The following is a 19,907-nucleotide window of genomic DNA, read 5'->3' on the forward strand; positions in this document are numbered from 1 at the left end:
CTCTGCTGTGCATTCTACGTAATTCTGATGGCAAGCATATTGCTGTTTAGACAGTCACAATATGACAGGGACTTCACAAAAGCTCACAGTTTAAAAACAGCAACATTGTGTTTTGATTGCACCAATTTGATGTTGAAATAAAATAAACCACAGAAAAGTTTGAGATAACACAAAGTGAACAGTTGAACCTCTATCCTGCAGTTCTCCCCTTGGAGTATGATATTTCTAAGGAGATTCCCGTGCTGCTGCAAGAGCTGCAAAACCGGCCCACACCTCCCTCCTCATCTCCGTCCAAGACTCCAAAGGATCCTTCCACAACCGGCAGTGATTTTCCTGCAGATCCAAACATCTCATCTACTGTGTCTGTTACTCTCCATGTGGTCTCTTCTACATTGGGGAGACAAGGTGCCAACTTGCAGAATGCTTCAGGGAACATCTCTGGGACACACTCACCAAACTACCCCACTGCCCTGAGGCTGAACACTTCAACTTCCCCTCCCACATCGCCAAGGACACCCAAATCATGGGTCTCACCCACTGCCAAATCCAAGCCATCCGACGACTGGAGGACATACGCGTCATCTTCCATCTTGGGACCCTCCAACCGCACAGCATTAACATCAACTTCACCACTTTCCTCATCTCCCCTCTCTCCACCTCATCCCAGATCCAACTCTCCAACTTGGCATCACCCTCTTGATCTGTCCGACCTGTCCATCTTCCTTCCCACTTATCAGGTCCACCCTCCTCTCCTTCCCATTGCCATCAACCCCAGCTTCATCAACCTATGGCCTTCCCAGCTACCTTTCACCCCCAGCCCCAACCCCCTTCCTATTTGTCTCTGAGCCTCCTTGGTGCCCCCTCACGTCCCTGATGAAGGGCTTATGCCGGAAACGTCGACTCTCTTGATCCTTGGATGCTGCCTGACCGGCTGTGCTTTTCCAGCACCACACTTTTTGCTTTGTAGTCGGACAATCATATCTGTGTTCACAAGCAGTTGGTGGATGCATCTAGTAAGAGGGTGGACAAAGGTTTTGTAAGGAATGCTGTGAGAGTGAGAAAATGGAAAATAGGCAGACAGATGGATCGAAAAACATGGAAACAATTTGTGATGTGGTCAGAAAGTTTGGTGGATTATTCGGATAAAGGAGATGGACGAATTAAGTTATAAAAAGAGGATGGTGAAAGAGCTGAGCTAAAATGTACATTCCATTCTCACTCCACAAATATTTCCATAACGTGCTAAATATGAATAACATGTTTTGATTTATTAAAGATATAACCTCAACGAAATAAAAGAATTTGCAAGAAGAGATGGAAATAATAGCTGAATAATAAATAGCTGATGGAAAGAGATGGAAACAAACAGCTGAACTGAAGGACAGCTGATGTTAATGAGGGCGGCCCCGCCCCCAATCAGGCCCCGCCCAAAACAACCCGCCCCTTCACCTTCCCGCGCCCACAATCCATCCCCGCCCCCTTTCTGGCCCCGCCACACATTCGCTCCACCCCGTTATGTCCCACCCACGACCATATCTCAGCCCATCTGGCCCCGCCCCGCATGCGCGTACTGCTCCCGCCCACATGAGTCTCTCCCCTTCCCTCTCTCCCCGGTCCCCTCCTCTTGGCCCACCCGATGTTGGAGCCTCGCCCCTCCGCGTGACCCCGCCCTTCTCCGTTTATCCTTCCCTGCCAGGGCACCGCCCCCTCTAGCACCATCCCTGGTCGTAGCTCCTCCCCTCTCCATGTGACCTGCCCCGTCCCGCCCCCTCTTGAAACACGCCCCATCGTAACCCCGCCCCTCTCCATGTGACCCTCCCCCGTCTCCCAGGGCCCCGCCTCCTTGCCCTCAGTCGCCCACCCCTGCCCTCCCCTCCCCTCCCCTCGGTGTGGCTCATGGAGCCGAGCGGGGACCCGAGCCCCGGGACTTCGCGTTGTGGCCTTGGATCTGAGGAGCACGAGGGTTCAGAGCCTCGGGAGAGGAGGCGGGGGGTCCCCGCCGGGGAGGGGCGCTGGTTCTGCGGCTGCAGGGAGGCCCCGGTACCGGTTGTGCTGAGAGGCGGAGGGCCCCGGCTGAGCGCTGACACCTTCCCAGTGCTGTTCGACCCGGACGGGAGGCTGGTCAGAGAGTCTTACTTTCGTAAACTCATCTTCAAGCAGGGTGAGTGATGCCTACCAGGGTCGAACATCCCCCAGGGGTGAGTGATGCCTACCAGGGTCGAACATCCCCCAGGGGTGAGTGATGCCTACCAGGGTCGAACATCCCCCAGGGGAGAGTGATGCCTACCAGGGTCGAACATCCCCCAGGGGTGAGTGATGCCTACCAGGGTCGAACGTCCCCCAGGGGAGAGTGATGCCTACCAGGGTCGAACATCCCCCAGGGGTGAGTGATGCCTACCAGGGTGGAACGTCCCCCAGGGGAGAGTGATGCCTACCAGGGTCGAACATCCCCCAGGGGTGAGTGATGCCTACCAGGGTGGAACGTCCCCCAGGGGTGAGTGATGCCTACCAGGGTCGAACGTCCCCCAGGGGTGAGTGATGCCTTCCAGGGTCGAACGTCCCCCAGGGGTGAGTGATGCCTACCAGGGTCGAACGTCCCCCAGGGGTGAGTGATGCCTACCAGGGTCGAACGTCCCTCAGGGGAGAGTGTTGCTACCAGGGTCGAACGTCCCCCAGGGGTGAGTGATGCCTACCAGGGTCGAACGTCCCCCAGGGGTGAGTGATGCCTACCAGGGTCGAACATCCCTCAGGGGAGAATGTTGCCTACCAGGGTCGAACATCCCCCAGGGGTGAGTGATGCCTACCAGGGTCGAACATCCCCCAGGGGTGAGTGATGCCTACCAGGGTCGAACATCCCCCAGGGGTGAGTGATGCCTACCAGGGTCGAACATCCCCCAGGGGTGAGTGATGCCTACCAGGGTCGAACATCCCCCAGGGGAGAGTGATGCCTACCAGGGTCGAACAACCCCAGGGGTGAGATGCCTACCAGGTTCTGGAGTGGTGGTGCTGGAAGAGCACAGCAGTTCAGGCAGCATCCGATGCCTACCAGGGTCGAACATCCCCAAGGGGTGTGATGCCTGCAAGGGCGAGTCAACATGGTTTTGCGCATGGGAAATTATGTCTCACAAACTTGATTGAGTTTTTGAAGAAGTAACAAAGAGGATTGATGAGGACAGAGCAGTAGATGTGATCTATATGGACTTCAGTAAGGTGTTTGACAAGGCTCCCAATGGGAGTCTGATTAGCAAGTTTTAGATCTCATGGAATACAAGGAGAATTAGCCATTTGAATACAGAACTGGTTCAAAGGTAGAAGACAGAGGGTGGTGGTGGAGGATTGTTTTTCAGACTGGAGGCCTGTGACCAGTGGAGTGCCACAAGGATCGGTGCTGGGCCCTCTACTTTTTGTCATTTACATCAATTATTTGGATGCGAGCATAAGAGGTAGAGTTAGTAAGTTTGCAGATGACACCAAAATTGGAGGTGTAGTGGACAGCGAAGATGGTTACCTCATATTATAACAGGATCTTGATCAGATGGGCCAATGGGCTGAGAACTGGCAAATGGAGTTTAATTCAGATAAATGCAAAGTGCCGTATTTTGGGAAAGCAAATCTGAGCAGGACTTATACACTTAATGGTAAGGTCCTAGGGAGTGTTGCTGAACAAAGAGACCTTGGAGTGCAGGTTCATAGCTCCTTGAAAGTGGAGTTGCAGGTATTTAGGATAGTGAAGGTGGCATTTGGTATGCTTTCCTTTATTGGTCAGCGTATTGAGTACAGGAGTTGGGAGGTCATGTTGCAGCTGTATAGGGCATTGGAATATTGCGTGCAATTCTGGTCTCCTTCCTATCGGAAAGATGTTGTGAAACTTGAAAGGGTTCAGAAAAAATTTACAAGGATATTGCCAGGATTGGAGGATTTGAGCTATTGGGAGAGGCTGAACAGGCTGGGGCTGTTTTCCCTGGAGTGTGTGGGATGACCTTATAGAGGTTTACAAAATTGAGGGGCATGGGTAGGGTAAATAGACAAAGTCTTTTCCCTTGGGTTGGTGAGTCCAGACCTAGAGGGCATAGGTTTAGAGTGAGAGGGGAAAGATATAAAAGAGACCTAAGGGGTAGCTATTTCACGCAGAGGGTGGTACATGTATGGAATGAGCTGCCAGAGGAAGTGGTGGAGGCTAGTACAATTGCAACATTCAAGAGACATTTGGATGGGTATATGAGTAGGGAGGGTTTGGAGGGATATGGGCCGGGTGCTGGCAGGTGGGACACGATTGGGTTGGGATATCTGGTCGGCATGTGCGGGTTGGATCGAAGGGTCTGTTTCCATGCTGTACGTCTCTATGACTCTATGAACCCCTGGTGTGTGATGCTGGCCAGGATTGAACAATGCCAGGGGTGTGATGCCGTCCAGGGTCGAGCAACGCCAGGGGTGTGATACCTCCAGGTCTGAGCAGTCCTTGAAGTGTGACACCCACCCAAGCTCAACAGCCACCCCAGGAAGAGATGAAACAACTGCCCTGATGGGAGACAGGCAGTGATTCCTCAGAATGCAGAATCCTCTGACAGGATCTTCAGGGTGTGAAGAGAGTGTTGAATGATGAGGTGTCTTACAGATTTTATTTTTAAATTTGTGATTTCTCACATCTGATATAGGGAATGGGTGAAGGTTAGTGGAGCCACAGTGTGAAGTGGGATTGTGATGCCTTCCAAGGAGGAGAATGACATAAAGCCAGTGGAGATGAGTAAGAAATGTACTGAAAGATCTCTTCCAAGTAATTGATTGTGTTGTCTCTAATTTAGTGTTATTACTCTGATATTGTATATCTTTGTGTTGGACATTTTTTTCAAGGTGGAGTTATCGCTTGTTTTGTGGTAGCAGTTCTACAGTGAAATTTAATAGAGTTGCATTATTTATGTGTCTATTAGAATGAGCAAATGGTTAAATTTGAAATGAAAAAGAAATTACTGGAGAAACTCCACAGGTCTGGCAGCATCTTTGGAGAGAAAGTAGAGTCAATGTTTCAGGTCCAGTGACCCTTCTTCAGAACTAGTAGGAGATAGGAACAGGCTAGCATACATGCTGAAGATAGTGGGTAAAATGAATGACAAGATAGATGGAGCCCTGAGGGTGAGAATTAGAATTAGTAGGGATTCCTCTGCCCTATATTTGCCCCTAACCTACAAATCCCTATGGGCAAGTTAGCATGGCCAATAACCTGCATATCTTTGGAGTGTGGGAGGAAACCAGAGCACCCGTAGGAAACCCGTGCAGACACAGGGAGAATGTGCAGACTCCACACGGTCCCCCAAGGCTGGAATCGAACCCGGGTCCCTGGCGCTGTGAGGCAGCAGTGCTAACCACTGAGCCACCATGCCGCCCACAAGTAAGTATCCAGCATTAGGGAAGGAATTATTTAATTTCAGACTACAGGCTAAAGTTCTGCCTTTCATGGAGTGCAACAATACAGAATATCACCATGTAAAGTTATGGTAGATACAGTTACAGTCAGGCTGGGATTGGATTACCATCTCTCAGAACTGTTGGGACAGCTAGTTTCTAAGCTATAGTTTGAGGGCAGGAGGCAAGTCATTTTCATAATAAAAAAAAGCATGCTGGATTTCATTCAGGGACTGTATGACAAATAGCTTTGATTTACAAAAGGTCTTTAGGCTTCTGGAGGCATATGAATGATTCTGGTACATATATCTACTCTGCTCAGTAATTTCCTACCAAGAACATATTTGAACCGGTCTAAGTGTACCTTTTCAACAAATTCCTCTACCTGTGAAGGTTTGTATGCAGAGAAAGACAGTATGGTGGACAAAGGGCTGGATAATGATAGGCCAGGGTGAAAGAGGAGACCAGATGTAGGTAAAAATGGGTTGGCTGTGTTGAAAGCAGCCCATGTGATGACAAGGCTTGGGGTTAAGTTTGACCTCACTTTTTCCTTTTTGTGTTGATGGTGTGATTTGACTGTATTTTTGTAAACTTGCTCATTATGTTTCAGTACTGCAAGTGTAAAGGTATTTGTGATCACTGATTAGGAATGTTTATAAGCCTTACAAATTTCACATGTGTAAGAAGTTATGTAAAGCACTCACCTATATATTTTAATAATTAGCATAGATCTGCTTCACTTGACTTAACCTCACCAAACTGTTAGAATGCTGAGTGATTCAAAATTGGCTCTGCGCTTTACAATGGGAACTAAAATCAAGGTAGCCTAGGGGATTTAAATTTGGACAGAAGGTAAAATTGTGTCAAATAGATTTCAATGAGATTATCCACTGAAGAGTGAAACCCTTTGAAGTACTTTTTGAAGTGGAGTAATTATTGTAATGACTCGAAATCAAGTGGTGACAAGTAAATCTACAGCCTTTGGTTACTGTGAACTGTTCTGGGCACCACCCTGTCAGAAGATTATTATTTTTGGAGAGAGTGCAGCACAGATGTATAGAATAATAATCTGGACTTTGAGGGGTAACCTCAGAGGAGAAATTACACAAGATATCCTTATATTTCCTGGAATTTAGCAAGTTCAGGGGTGATTTAATGAAAGTGTTCAAAGTAGACAAGGGGCTAAAGGAGGGGAAGCTGAATATGTAAAATTATCATGGGTAAACTAACTGCATCTCTAATGTGTGCCATTCAGTCAGAAGCACATAATGTAATTTGTGATTGACAGGTCAAGAAAGTTGTGCTTTTCCCACTGCTCGTAATAATGATGATAGTTTAGCATCTTGAGCTCTTGGAATATGTTGACAGAAGGGAGTGTGTCTCTCAGCAGATGGTTTTCATGCTCTTTGTTGACTGTGTGAAAACCGATGGTGATTATTTATGTTTGTTGGATTCAAGCAGACGTATTCCTCCTTGTAATAGTCATGTCTGGGGAACCTGCAGTTCAATAATTTTATATGCAGCTGAGGAAAGATTCAGTCCTGTTTTCAGTGTCTAGGTTTCTTGAACATTCCTTCAAAACTTATCATCGTCACATTGTGGTGGTGTTACCCTCGTAAAGGCAGGATACCATCCTCAAAAGGCATTAGTAGCAGAGTCCTTGAATTTAAGGTAATAGTCAGTAGATTCTGATAACTTTTCACCCCCTACTTATCGGGATAGACAGGAATGTGGAGTAATCAAATCAGTCATGATCTTATTGAATGGCCGAGCAGGCTTGAAGGGCCAAGATGTGCATTCCTACATCTGTATGTATAATGTTGCAACAGGTTATTCAGCCCAACTAGTTCATGTTGTTTATGCTTCATTTAAGTTTCCTCCCTTCACTCAGTGTTGTGCCTTGACTTGCTGAAGCCTTGCTGAACTAAGAAGTTGGTGGCATAGTGGTAATGTTACTGGATTTATAATCCTGATGTTCAGAGGCTGGGGTCATGGGCTCAAATCCTACCATGGTTGTTGGTGGAATTTATATTTAATTTCAAACTGGCAGATGATAAAACACATGGAAGCATTGAGAACTATAGGGACATAATGGAGAAATTCCAAAGGAAATAGACGAGTTAGTTGAATAGATAAGTGGCAGATTACAGTCAATGCAGAGAAGTATATGATGATTCATCTTAGTACAAAGAGCATGGTGAGACAACATAAATAAATGATATGACACTAAAAGGAGTGCAGGAGTAGATGGACCTAGGTGTCTTTGTGGGGGAATGTCACCATGCCAATGTAGGAATACCTGAGCTTTCCAAGTTGTTGTGGATAGAGTCACAAAGATTGTTCAGCCACTTGAATCTTGCCATCCCACCAATGCAAGCCAATATTACCTTGTTCATTCAAATTAAAATTCTTGCTTGGCCTGTTTAAAAACACTTTCAGTTGTTGGATGCTGATGGTTCTCAGCTGGGTTTTGGGTACTGTACTGGTAGTACCATTTACCCCACCTTCTGCATGTAATCCTACACATTCTTCCTTTTCAGATAATGATCTGATTCCCTGTTGAATGCCTCGATTGAATCTGCCTCCATCACACTCTGTGCAAAAGCTGAATGAGGAGTATGGAGTGGGTACCTCCATTATTTATGACTTTAAGAAGCAGCAAATCCAGTTTTTATATTGGATATCACATTCAGAAAGAAGGAAGTAAACAAAAATAAACTAAGCATAAACCAAAAAATGATGGATTAAACTAAATGATGATAGAATGAGAGGTGCCATTGACTAGGCCATTGGTGATAAAGCAAACCCCAATTTTCAGCCTACTGAACTGAATACCTAAACTTAATGTAAATAGTGTTCAGGTTGGTTCACAAATCTAAAAAATACCATGAAGTAAAGTATTTAAGAGTCTGGAGATAAATCCTCAGCACATTGAGACAGCTGAAAGATTTGTAAACAAGTTTGCCAAGTCATGGAGTCGGAGTTGTGCAGCACATAAACAAGGCCCTTCGATCCAACTCATTCATGCCGACCAGATATCCCAAATTCATCTAGTCCCATTTGCCAGCATTTGGCCTTTATCCCTCTAAACCTTTCCTATTCATATACCCATCTAGATGCCTTCTAAATGGTGCAATTGTACCAGCCCTCCACCACTTCCTCTAGCAGCTCTTTCCATACACGCACCACACTTGGCATGAAAAGGTTGCTCCTTAGGTCCCTTTAACTATTTGCCTTCTCACCTTAAACCTATGCTCTCTAGTTTGGAGCTCCCCTATTCTGAGGGAATTTGCTATTGAAAGCTTTTCTAGTGGAGAAATCTAAAATATCGATTCAATATCCTTATTTTGGCATAATGCATGAGAAAAAAAACCTTAGCAACGGCTAGTGAAAAGGACACCAACAGATGGAAACGACACAGAAGAAGATTTAATGTGCTTGGTTGTGCTAGTGGAGTTGGAACAGACCAGTGTAAATTATTGTACGTTGGAAAAAACCAGTGCCCACAATCTGGGTAAGAATATTTCTACTACATTATTATGGTAACTAGAGCATGAATAACCAGGCAAGTTTGTCTCGACAGGTTTCAGAAGTACTTTGTTCCAGAGGATGCAGTCATAATGAAAACTGCAAGATATTGTTCTTGCTTGACGTTTACTCAGCATATGCAGATGCTGGACCCCTTTTCAGTGTGTTTAACATTTACTTACCTCAGAATGTATCCTCATTGACACAGCCAAGGGACCAAAAGATTTTATAGTCCATAAAGTATGAGTATAAAGACAATTCACATTGTGCTGTGAACTGACGCCTGGGTATAGCAGGGTTCCAGAAAGTATTTGGCATGAAAAGTGCCATCTGGGTGATAGAGCAGACGAGGGACAAGACATCTGACAAACACTTGGCACAGCCTGTGGTCAGCATTTGTGTTTGCTGATGATGAAAATGCTGATGGTAATTTTGAAGCATCCAATATATCTAATCAGAAGGTGATTTTTGGAATTGTTAGATTCTGTGAGAGAGGTCTACACGAGCTGCACATTCATTGGGTGAGCAAGATGTTCAAGAAATTATGAACATAAACTGTGTTGAGTCTGTACTTCACACATTTGCATGTGATGACATTATGGTAATGATTTTGTCCAGAGAAAAAAGCTGAGGACAGTGACAACATTGGTAACTAAGTAGAATAAGTAACCGTAGACACATGTAAAAAATGTGTTTGGTATTTTAACCGAATTCTGTGTACTTTGGCTGCTTTCAATTTAAAGTATGGCAACGAGTCAGCTATGCTTGCCTTACCAGTGAACATGGCTGAACTCTTCCCAGAGATGGTAATGATAGTTTTTTGGCTTGGGATCGTGTTCAATACTGACGGAGATCAGTGACTGGCAAAAATAGCCTCTTTATTGAGCATCTGCAGTTGCACGGTTCGAGGCGGCAATGGAATCCAAAGTACAATTTTACAGTAACCTCTACTCCGTTTTTACATACATTAAAATTTTAGCACTGTGGTGTCACATAGTTGAATCTATTGTACATAAGCACGTGTGGCATCTGTCCTGGGGAAGCAGGAGATGCTTTAAGCACTTACTAAATGCTGGCTGTTACTCCTGATGGGATTAGAATGTCTGTCTGGTCTGAGCTTGCACAATTAAGAGGGGTTAGTCCTTCTGTCATTAAAGTAGCAATGATTGTAGAAATACTAGACCTGTATAATCTAAGTAAGTGAGAAGTTATACGCATACTAAATAAAAGTATAGGGAATATTAAACTGACTCCCGCAGCTGGGTCGTGAAATTTCATTTACTGTTGCTGGTTTTGACAGTTCTTACACATTCATGCAATTTCAAGGAAGCACAGTTTTGATAGTAAGTTTCTTTAAAAGGGGTAACAGCCCTATTTAATTTGTATTTAAAAAGTATAAATTCATATGTCAGTACAAAATGGTAATCCTAAATAAAAGTTAGAAATCTGTAGTGTGTAAGGAAATTTCAGTGATAAGGAACAGTAGACTGTAGGGACATGGTGCAGGAAACTGATGACCTGCCATCTATTCCAGTCCCGAGAGATGGTTGCTAAGGGCTAATTAATATTATAATCCTTCCACAGTTTCAAGTGGGTTATGGACTATGTTGCCTAATGCCATGATTAAGGGCATTTCCCGAGGGCTGGGGAGGGATCCAATTCTCATCATCCACATTGGTACTAATCGGACTCAGAAGAAGGCTTTGCTGAAGGATTTGTAACAGGAGCTGAATTGAAAAGCAGACCCTCCAATGTCAATCTTTTTTATTCTCTCTCTCTCTTACAAATGGGCTTGATGGCTATAAGATTGATAAAAGTGTGTTTTTTTTAAAAAAAAATTTAAATAAGTACATTTAAGTGTTCAGATTGGGGATATCTCAAGTGCAAAGAGGAGGATTACTTGAATAACCTAATTCCTAACAGGTAAAATACAACAGGGGGCAAATTGAGTGATGTGTTACAGCTATAGTGAATGGAAGTTGCTGGATGCCAAGGTGATCTACAGTGAAGACTCTGTAGCACATGTTTGCAGTTTGAGCAACCCAGGATTCAAGTAGAGTTGGAGCCTGAACTGCAGATGTTGCACAAGCAGGAGGAAAGTTACCTGGTCACTTTTCTCCAGAGGGAAGCTAGAATTGCCAAGGTGCCATAGATATCATAGAGATGTACAGCAAGGAACAGACCCTTCGGTCCATCTTGTCCATGCCGGCCAGATATCCCAATCCAATCTAGTCCTATTTACCAGTACCTGGCCCATATTCCACCAAACTCTTCCTATTCATATACCCATCCAAGTGCCTCTTAAATGTTGCAATTGTACCAGCCTCCACCACTTCCTCTGGCAGCTCATTCCATACCCGCACCACCCTCTGTGTGAAATAGTTGCCCCTCAGGTCTTTTTTATATCTTTCCCCTCTCACCCTAAACCTATACCCTCCAGTTCTGGACTCCCCGTCTCCAGGGAAAAGACTTTGCCTATTTTCCCTATCCATGCCCCTCATAATTTTGTAAACCTCTATAAGGTCACCCCCCAGTCTCCAATGCTCCAGGGAAAACAGCCCCAGCCTGTTCAGCCTCTTCCTATAGCTCAAATCCTCCAACCTTGGCAATATCCTTGTAAATCTTTTCTGAACCCTTTCAAGTTTCACAACATCTTTCCGATAGAAAGGAGACCAGAATTGCACGCAATATTCCAACAGTGGCCTAACCAATGTCCTGTATAGCCGCAACATGACCTCCCAACTCCTGTACGCAATACTCTGACCAATAAAGGAAAGCATACCAAACGCTGTCTTCACTATCCTATCTACCTGCGACTCCACTTTCAAGGAGCTATGAACCTGCACTCCAAGGTCTGTTTGTTCAACAGCACTCCCTAGGACCTTACCATTAAGTGTATAAGTCCTGCTGAGATTTGCTTTCCCAAAGTGCAGCTCCTCCTATTTATCTAAATTAAACTCCATCTGCAACTTCTCAGCTCATTGGCCCATCTGGTCAAGATCCTGTTGTAATCTGAGGTAACCCTCTTCGCTGTCCACTACACCTCCAATTTTGGTGTCATCTGCAAACTTACTAGCTATACCTCTTAAGCTCACATCCAAATCATTTATATAAATGATGAAAAAAAGTGGACCCAGCATCGATTCTTGTGGCACTCCACTGGTCACAGGCCTCCAGTCTGAAAAACAACCCTCCACCACCACTCCCTGTCTTCCACGTTTGAGCCAGTTCTGTATCCAAATGGCTAGTTCTCCCTGTATCCAAATGGCTAGTTCTCCCTGTATTCCGTGAGATCTAACCTTGCTAATCAGTCTCCCATGGGGAATCTTATCGAGTGCCTTACTGAAGTCCATATAGATCACGTCTACTGCTCTGCCCTCATCAATCCTCTTTGTTAATTCTTCAAAAAACTCAATCAAGTTTGTAAGACATGATTTTCCATGCACAAAGCCATATTGTCTATCCACAATCAGTCTTGGCTGGTACATAGCCAACAAGGCAGTTTTCAGAGGACAGCATAAGAAATCTCGATGGGCCTCATGGAGTTAAAGTCTCCATCAAACTTGCCAAAATTGATACTTAGCTGATTTCTGGTAAAATCCAACAACAGCAAAAGAGAGAGCAAAACAGTATCTGATGGGAGGAGCAGTGGGCAGCACAATGTGAGCAATTTAACTCAGTCGGGCCTGGGTCCTTGACGGTACTGGAAAGATTTCTGGAAATTTACTGGCTTCACGACAGTCCGGTCCAGGGAGGGAACGAATGGCTTGAGATTGGTGGGTTAGTAGCTTAACAAGAGAGCTGATTGAAAGTGTGAGTGAGGGGCTGGGTGACTGAGTGAGTGATGGACGGACTGGGAGGTGCTGCAAGGGTGAAATTCAAGTTTACTGCTCTGGCAATTGTTAACTTTCTGCAGTTAGCTCCCTTCCCAGAATGAGTGAGAAATTGAAGCATGGCTCCTATCAGCCAAAGAGGTTGGCAAGCCTTGTTGTAGAGGTTTGTGTGGATAGGGAGATGGGGATAGATGAAGTCGAGTGGGATGAGGCTTGTGTGGACCAGAAACACCACCGTTTATTTATTTTAATGGAATGTGGGTTTCACTGGCAAAGCCAGGATTTGTTGCCCATTCAAATTGCCCTTGGAACTGAGTGGCTTGCAAGACTTTATCATAATACAGTCAACCACATGAGTACAGGTCTGGAATCAATGTCGGCTGACTGATTTTATTCATTAAAGGACATCAGTGAACCAGATGGAATTTTACAATTACTGGTGCTTGTTATGGTCACCATTACTGAGAATAGTTTTATGTTGTAGATTTATTAGTTGTATTTAAATTCTAACAACTACCGTGATGGACTTGAACCCATGCTGAGAGCATTAGCCTTGGCTTCTAATCACTAGGATATTATCCCTTACTCTGGACAATTAAGTTGGACTGGATGGCCTGTTTCTGTGCTGAAAATTCTATATAATTCTTTTATTTAAATTAAGTTTGTTTTCCTGAATTGGCATGTTTATCTCAATGAATTAATGTAATTCAAAATTACTTTCTAGATATCAGGACATTGCTTTGGGGAGAAATTGGTGTCCCTTGGGTGGGGATGGCCAAGAACATAATCAAGAATTCACTCCCTCTTAGAAATTCTGGATGTCTGTGATGTCTTTAGATGTTTAGTGTCACTTGCTGTCCTTCAGGTAGTTATTTGGTGTGCAATTTAGATCTTGTAAACCTGACTTCAAGCATACTAACCCAGAAACTGATTGTTGAAAACTATCTATATTCGTCTTGGATCTAGTGAGTTAAAAGCCAAGCATGCAGGTGGTCTAAGATGAGCTGGCTCCTATTCCAATGTTTCTTACTCTAAATGCTTGCTTTTGACATGTGAAGTACAAATCCTGAGGCAAGAACATAATCACACACTGATCTTTAAAGGACTCCCATCGGTAGTTTATGAAGACGACTGTTAAATGTTTTTGACCAGCTTTCTGTATAAAAATTATACATACTTGATTATCTTCTTTCTGCTATATTCATTCTGTATTCCTGGTGGAACAGTGGCTCATTTGAAGTTAACATAGCAGCCATTTTCCTTCAGTTGTGAGGAGATGGATGTGAGCCATCACTTCGAGCAGAACTCCAAGCGAACTCTGGGCAGCAGTACCAAAGAGAGTGTCTTAAACAGGGAAATGGAGGAACACAAACCAGCTAAAGGACTACTGTTCTGAACCAGGCTGCCAAGTGCCTTAACAAAATGTTAGCCAGGATTTTTTTCTCTGTTTGTTATGGCTACTGGAGGTGTTCACAATGGAACTGCACACTCAGATTTCACAACTCTTCACATGATTTAAAATGGCAACCAGCAAAATTACTGGAGTGGGTACTGGTGGGGACCAAGAGTGGGCATAAATTCTGATTCCAAAGTCATTTTTACAATCTTGGCTTAGTGGGTGGTACTGTCCTTTCTGAGTGGGGTTCCAAGCCCCATAATTTAGAATGAAACTTTGTGCTACCACTGAGGGACTGCTCCGCTGTCACAAGTGCCTTTTCTGGGATGAATTGCTAAACCCAATCTGCCCTTTCACGTGGATGAACAAAATCATATGCCACTCTTGTAAATCGAGAAGGATGAGTTCTCCCTGGTGCCCAATCCAGTATTTAACTCTCAATCAAAATCTAAGAGCAAAGAATCTTGTTTCATGCTGCTTTTTGTGAGAGTTTGCTGAATACAAAGTGGTTGCTGTGTTTCTTATGACAGTTACTGCTCTCAAAATAAATATCATTTCTACTATAATGCGCGTTTCATTAATACAACTTTGCTATAATACGATTGACGAATTGGGGACACAGGATTGCACAAACACGGGACTGCCACGTTATAGCAATATATAACGTGGTAGTTATATTGACTGTATATCAATTTGTTTGTAAAGAAGTGTCCTTAGATTGTGCATAATTCTTTTCCAAAACTTTTTTTTTAGATGTCCAGTTTAAATTAGCCCAAATCCTCCAATGTTGTAATAAACCACAGAAGTAATGATGCCATAATTTCTCAAGTCTCGATCTAGTCCTTGGAGAAAGTCTCCAATGTTTTGAAATCTGAAAGGATGTTTAATAAGGACAGAGACACTAGTCACAAAAGAGACTGCAAGATTCCCAATGCCTCCTGGATGCCAAGGGTTTGAGGAAGCAAATGGAACAACCAGTTTTGTTCATTTTTTTTCAGGTGGTGTGGATCCCAGTATTCGTAAGGATGTTTGGAAGTTTCTGTTTGGGATGTATCCCTGCTCCTCCACAACCCGAGAGCGTAAAGTGCTGGCATTGGAGCGCTATGTTCGCTATAAGATGATGAAATGTCGGTGGCAGACCCTCATGCCAGATAGCAGGAGGATGAGGGTGGATGAAGCTGACAGTAAGTACTGTCTCAATTGTGTGTTCTGTATGGTAGTTGGAGAACTGGCGTAGCTTCTCTTGCTTTATTTTCAAGTTGCACATGGAATAATTAAATCTAAGATGCACTGTAGGTGCAGCAATAGGTCCCTCTAATCTCCTTTGCCTTTCAAAGTTCGTGACTGACCACCTACATCAACTCCACTTACCCTCTTGATCTCCTAATTCCTTGATTCCCTTAGGTATCTACTAATTTCAGATATGAATATGCTAATTGACTGAATGTCAACAGTACTCAAGACAAGAGAATTGAGGATTCATAATTTCCTCATCTCCGTCTTCAATATTCTTATCCTGAGACTGTAATCCCTAAAGAATGGTTATAAAAATTGAGGGAAGGTTGTTGGCTTGGTTTGGACTTCGCTGGAATGAAGTATCTCCGATAATACCCTCAGAAGTTCATTTCTCATTTTCTCTGCAAGCTGTCTTCCCATCCCATCCAAGCCAACAGCTCTCAAATGTTGCAACACAAGAAAAACATTACTAAACATGAACTGACAATGATGTGAGCATTTGAGATGAGTATAGTGGGGGATCAGGACTGTTGCACAGTGAACTGATAGTGAGACATAACAAATGGCTAATTCATAACAATGTTTAGCTGTGGTCACCCCAGTGTGGTAACTTTGGGATGGGTCACAGTCTGCATGGACAATCTCAGTCTCCACCTTAATTTTGATAAATCTGTGCTGGAACAGTATAAGTATAGAAGTTAGAATTGGTCTATGCATGTGGGGTTATTTTCTGATTGCTCCTGATCCCCAGCTATATTTTTTCAGCAGTTGTAATCCATGATTGGTATAGAACTATCAGTCTAATTTCAACCAGGAGAAAAGGAGAATGATCCTGGCTATCAGAAAAATTGTCTTTTTCCTTTAATTTGGATTAAATCATGGGGTGCTACAGCAAAATGGAGACCATTGAATCTATAGGGGCACAGTTGTATTTTTAAAATGTTTGTTGAGTTAATCCCACTCTACCTGTTGTTTCCCGACAGCTCTGCAAATATTCCATCTTCAAGTGTCTATTTCATTCATCTTCTTAAATGTTACTATTGAAACTGCTTGCACCATCCTTTCAGGCTGTGTTTAAAGAAAGTTCTCTTGTTTGCCCCACTGGGTTCTCTTCTGCCAATGTCTTCCCAATTTTAATTTCAAACCTTTCGATGATGTTCCTGTCACAAGTCAGTAAAAATAGCGCCCTTAGACAGTCTTGTGAGTAATTTATCCATTCCTTCAGAACTATTTCATGATGGTCTATGTCAATCATAGTGGCCTTTGTTCAGCAAAACTGATCGATCTGTTGATCTTAATGAAATGCATGACTATGAGAAAAAGTTGTTCAATTAATTTAGTTCTCTTACGTGAGGCATATCTGTGCACAGGAGACAGTTCACAAATTGTTCATCAGGTTGCTTCCTGGGCTAAGAGGATTCAGAATCATACAGGTATCCCGCAAGAAAACAAACTCTTCCATCCAACTCATCCACACCAACCAGACACCCCAAATCTAGTCCCATTTGCCAGCACTTGGCCCATATCCCTCCAAACTATTCATAAAACCATCCAGATACCTTTTAAATGTTATAATTGTCCCAGCCTTCACCACCACCTCTGCGTGAAAAGTTGCACTTTGGGTCCCTTTAAATCTCTCCAAACTCACCCTAACTCTATGCTGTCTAGTTCTGGACTCTCCCACCCCAGGGAAAATACCTTGTCTATTTACTCTATCCATGCCCCTCACGATTTTATAAACCTCTGTAGTATAAGGTTACCCCTCAGCCTCCAACACTCTAGGGAAAACAGTTCCAGCCTATTCAGCCTCTCCCCGTAGCTTAAATCCTCCAACCCTGGCAACATCTTTGTTGATCTTTCCCCTGAACCCTTTCAAGTTCCACAATATCCTTCCCGATAAGAGGGAGACCAGAATTGCACACAATATTCCACTAATAGAATTATGGTCGCTGGCCCCAAAGTGCTCCCCCACTGACACCTCAGTCACCTGCCCTGCCTTATTTCCCAAGAGTAGGTCAGGTTTTGCACCTTCTCTAATAGGTACATCCACATACTGAATCAGAAAATTTTCTTGTACACACCTAACAAATTCTCCTCCGTCTAAACCCTTAACACTATGGTAGTCAATGTCTATGTTTGGAAAGTTAAAATCCCCTACCATAACCACCCTATTATTCTTGAGGATAACTGAGATCTCCTTACAAATTTGTTTCTCAATTTCCCACTGTCTATTAGAGAGTAAATAATAAATCTCAAAAGGTGATCATCCCTTTCTTATTTCTCAGTTCCACCCAAATAATTTACATGGACACATTCCCTGGAATATCCTCCCTAAGTACAGCCATAATATTATCCATTATCAAAAGCACCAACTCCCCCTCCTCTCTTGCTCCCCCCTCCCCCCCCACCCAAAACCCAACCACCACCACCTTCCTGTAGCATTTGTATCCTGTTACATTAAGCTGCCAGTCCTGTCCATCCCTGATCCACATCTCTTTAATTGCTTTGATATCCAGGTCCCATGTTTCTAACCATGCCCTGAGTTCATCTGCCTTCCCGGTTGAGCCTCCTACGTTGAAATAAATGCAGTTTAATTTATCAGTCCTACCTCGTTATCTGCTTTGTTCCTGACTTTTTGACAACTTCTTTTCCCAACTGTACCAGTCTCAGACTGATCTTCCTCACTATCTCCCTGGGTACCAAACCCACCCCTTTCTGCCAGCATATTAGTCCCCTTCCAATTCAGGTGCAATCCGTCTTTTTTTATACAGGTCACTTCTACCCCAGAAGAGATTCCAGGGATCCAAAAATGTGAACATTTCATTTTCTTATGAGGGAAGGTTTAGCAAATTGAGCCTATACTGATTGGAGTTGGGAAGATGAGAGGTGATCTGATTGAAACATATAAGATTCTGAGAGAAGTTTTTTTAAAGAGTGGCTACTGAGAGGATATTCCCCCTTTTGAGTCAGTCCAGATGGAATGACAGTTTGAAGATTGAAGAGTTTCCTATTTATTACTGAGTTGAGGAGAAATCATTTCCTTGAGGATGTCGGTCTGTAGAATTCTTTTCCTGAGAACCCAGTGACAGCTGGGTCATTTATTTCAAGTTGAATTTGAAAGATCTTTATTTATAAGAGTCAAGAGTGAAGGGGGCTAAAATGAAAGTGGAGCCAAGGCCACCTACGATTATATTGACTGGCAGAGCTGGAATGAGGGGTGAATGAGAGAATTTTAGATTTTTTAGATTATATTACAGTATGGAAACAGGCCCTTCGGCCCAACAAGTCCACACCGACCCGCCGAAGCGCAACCCACCCATACCCCTACATTTACCCCTTACCTAACACTACGGGCAATTTAGCATGGCCAATTCACCTAACCTGCACATCTTTGGACCGTGGGAGGAAACCGGAGCACCCGGAGGAAACCCACGCAGACACGGGGAGAACGTGCAAACTCCACACAGTCAGTCGCCTGAGGCGGGAATTGAACCCGGGTCTCCGGCACTGTGAGGAAACAGTGCTAACCACTGTGCCACCGTGCCGGATTTTTTTATGGGAATCATTTTGGATTAGTGCAAAATTCCCAACGAGCTTGGATGTTCCATATGGAATTGAATAGGTTAATTGAGTCAGTATTTCTTGGCATTCCTGTACTGTAACAATGATTTGCATTTTAGATACCATGGCATAAGTTATTTGCAAATTCAGGCCTTTCTGTTGTTTGACAGACTGATTTGAGGAATCCTGAAACTCCTTTCTTTACATTTACCTTCAGGCTTGCAGTAGTTGAAGGATATCACTATCATTCTCATGGGTAATGAGGAAAGAAGAATAAATATTTCCTTTCCAGTGATGCTTACATCCCATGAATAAATAGTGGGTGGAGTCCTCACCCATAAGCTCTTTGAATGTGAAGTGGCTTTAGATGTACTCAACAGAGTAAGATTAACTTGATTACCTGAACTTTTTTCAGTTGAGTGGTGTTGAGGTACTTTTTTGGGAGTTAGTTCAGTAACTACTTAGATTCACACCTTTCATGAAATTTCAAACATATTCTTGAAATATTTTGGTGTTTAGCCTGAACTGATTCTATTGACACAGCGTTAGATCAGGGTTATCAGCTATTGGACCTATCCTGGTGGCTTTATATTGCAATCTTCCATCTCCAAACTCCTCAAATCATCAAATATCTCCAATATTTTTATTGTTAAGAAGCTAAAAAGCTTAGAGAAAATGTAAATGGTCCCACGATTTTACTTTGGGTGTTCCTCACTGCGTTATCCAGTAGATCATGCTTAATTTCCTGGAGTCTCCTTGGTAATCGACAATAACTTGCACGTGTATAGCATCTTTTTAATTTAGTTAAAAAAGGCAAGGAGCATTGTCAAACATAATTTCATAATAAGCTGATAAGGTGATATTAGATTAGGTTATCAGAAGCTCTGTCAAAAAGACAAATTATACTGAGAGTCTTGAGGAGGAAACAGAGGCACCTGAGGTTTAGGGGGGAA

General features: G+C 43.6%; 1 protein-coding gene across 4 annotated transcripts in view; it reads left to right on the forward strand.

Moving 5' to 3' along the window:
• Positions 1-1,843: 1,843 nt before the first annotated feature.
• Positions 1,844-19,907, forward strand: part of LOC122563096 (TBC1 domain family member 15) — a 204,816-nt gene continuing 186,752 nt past the window's right edge. For 3 of the 4 annotated variants that reach the window (XR_015759952.1, XR_015759950.1, XM_087995905.1), the window contains exons 1-2: positions 1,844-2,161; positions 15,156-15,341. Coding sequence is in view for 2 of the 4 variants with exons in the window: in XM_087995905.1 (XP_087852031.1) it covers positions 1,897-2,161; positions 15,156-15,341 (451 nt within the window). In the remaining 2 variants the exon portion in view is untranslated. The remainder of the gene's footprint in view (positions 2,162-15,155; positions 15,342-19,907) is intronic. The other variant, XM_043716526.2, reaches the window with a different exon arrangement.

This window comes from Chiloscyllium plagiosum, unplaced genomic scaffold (assembly GCF_037043375.1).
Source record: "Chiloscyllium plagiosum isolate Xiang-an unplaced genomic scaffold, Cpla_swu_hap1 HiC_scaffold_2, whole genome shotgun sequence".
Lineage (NCBI taxonomy): Eukaryota > Metazoa > Chordata > Chondrichthyes > Orectolobiformes > Hemiscylliidae > Chiloscyllium > Chiloscyllium plagiosum.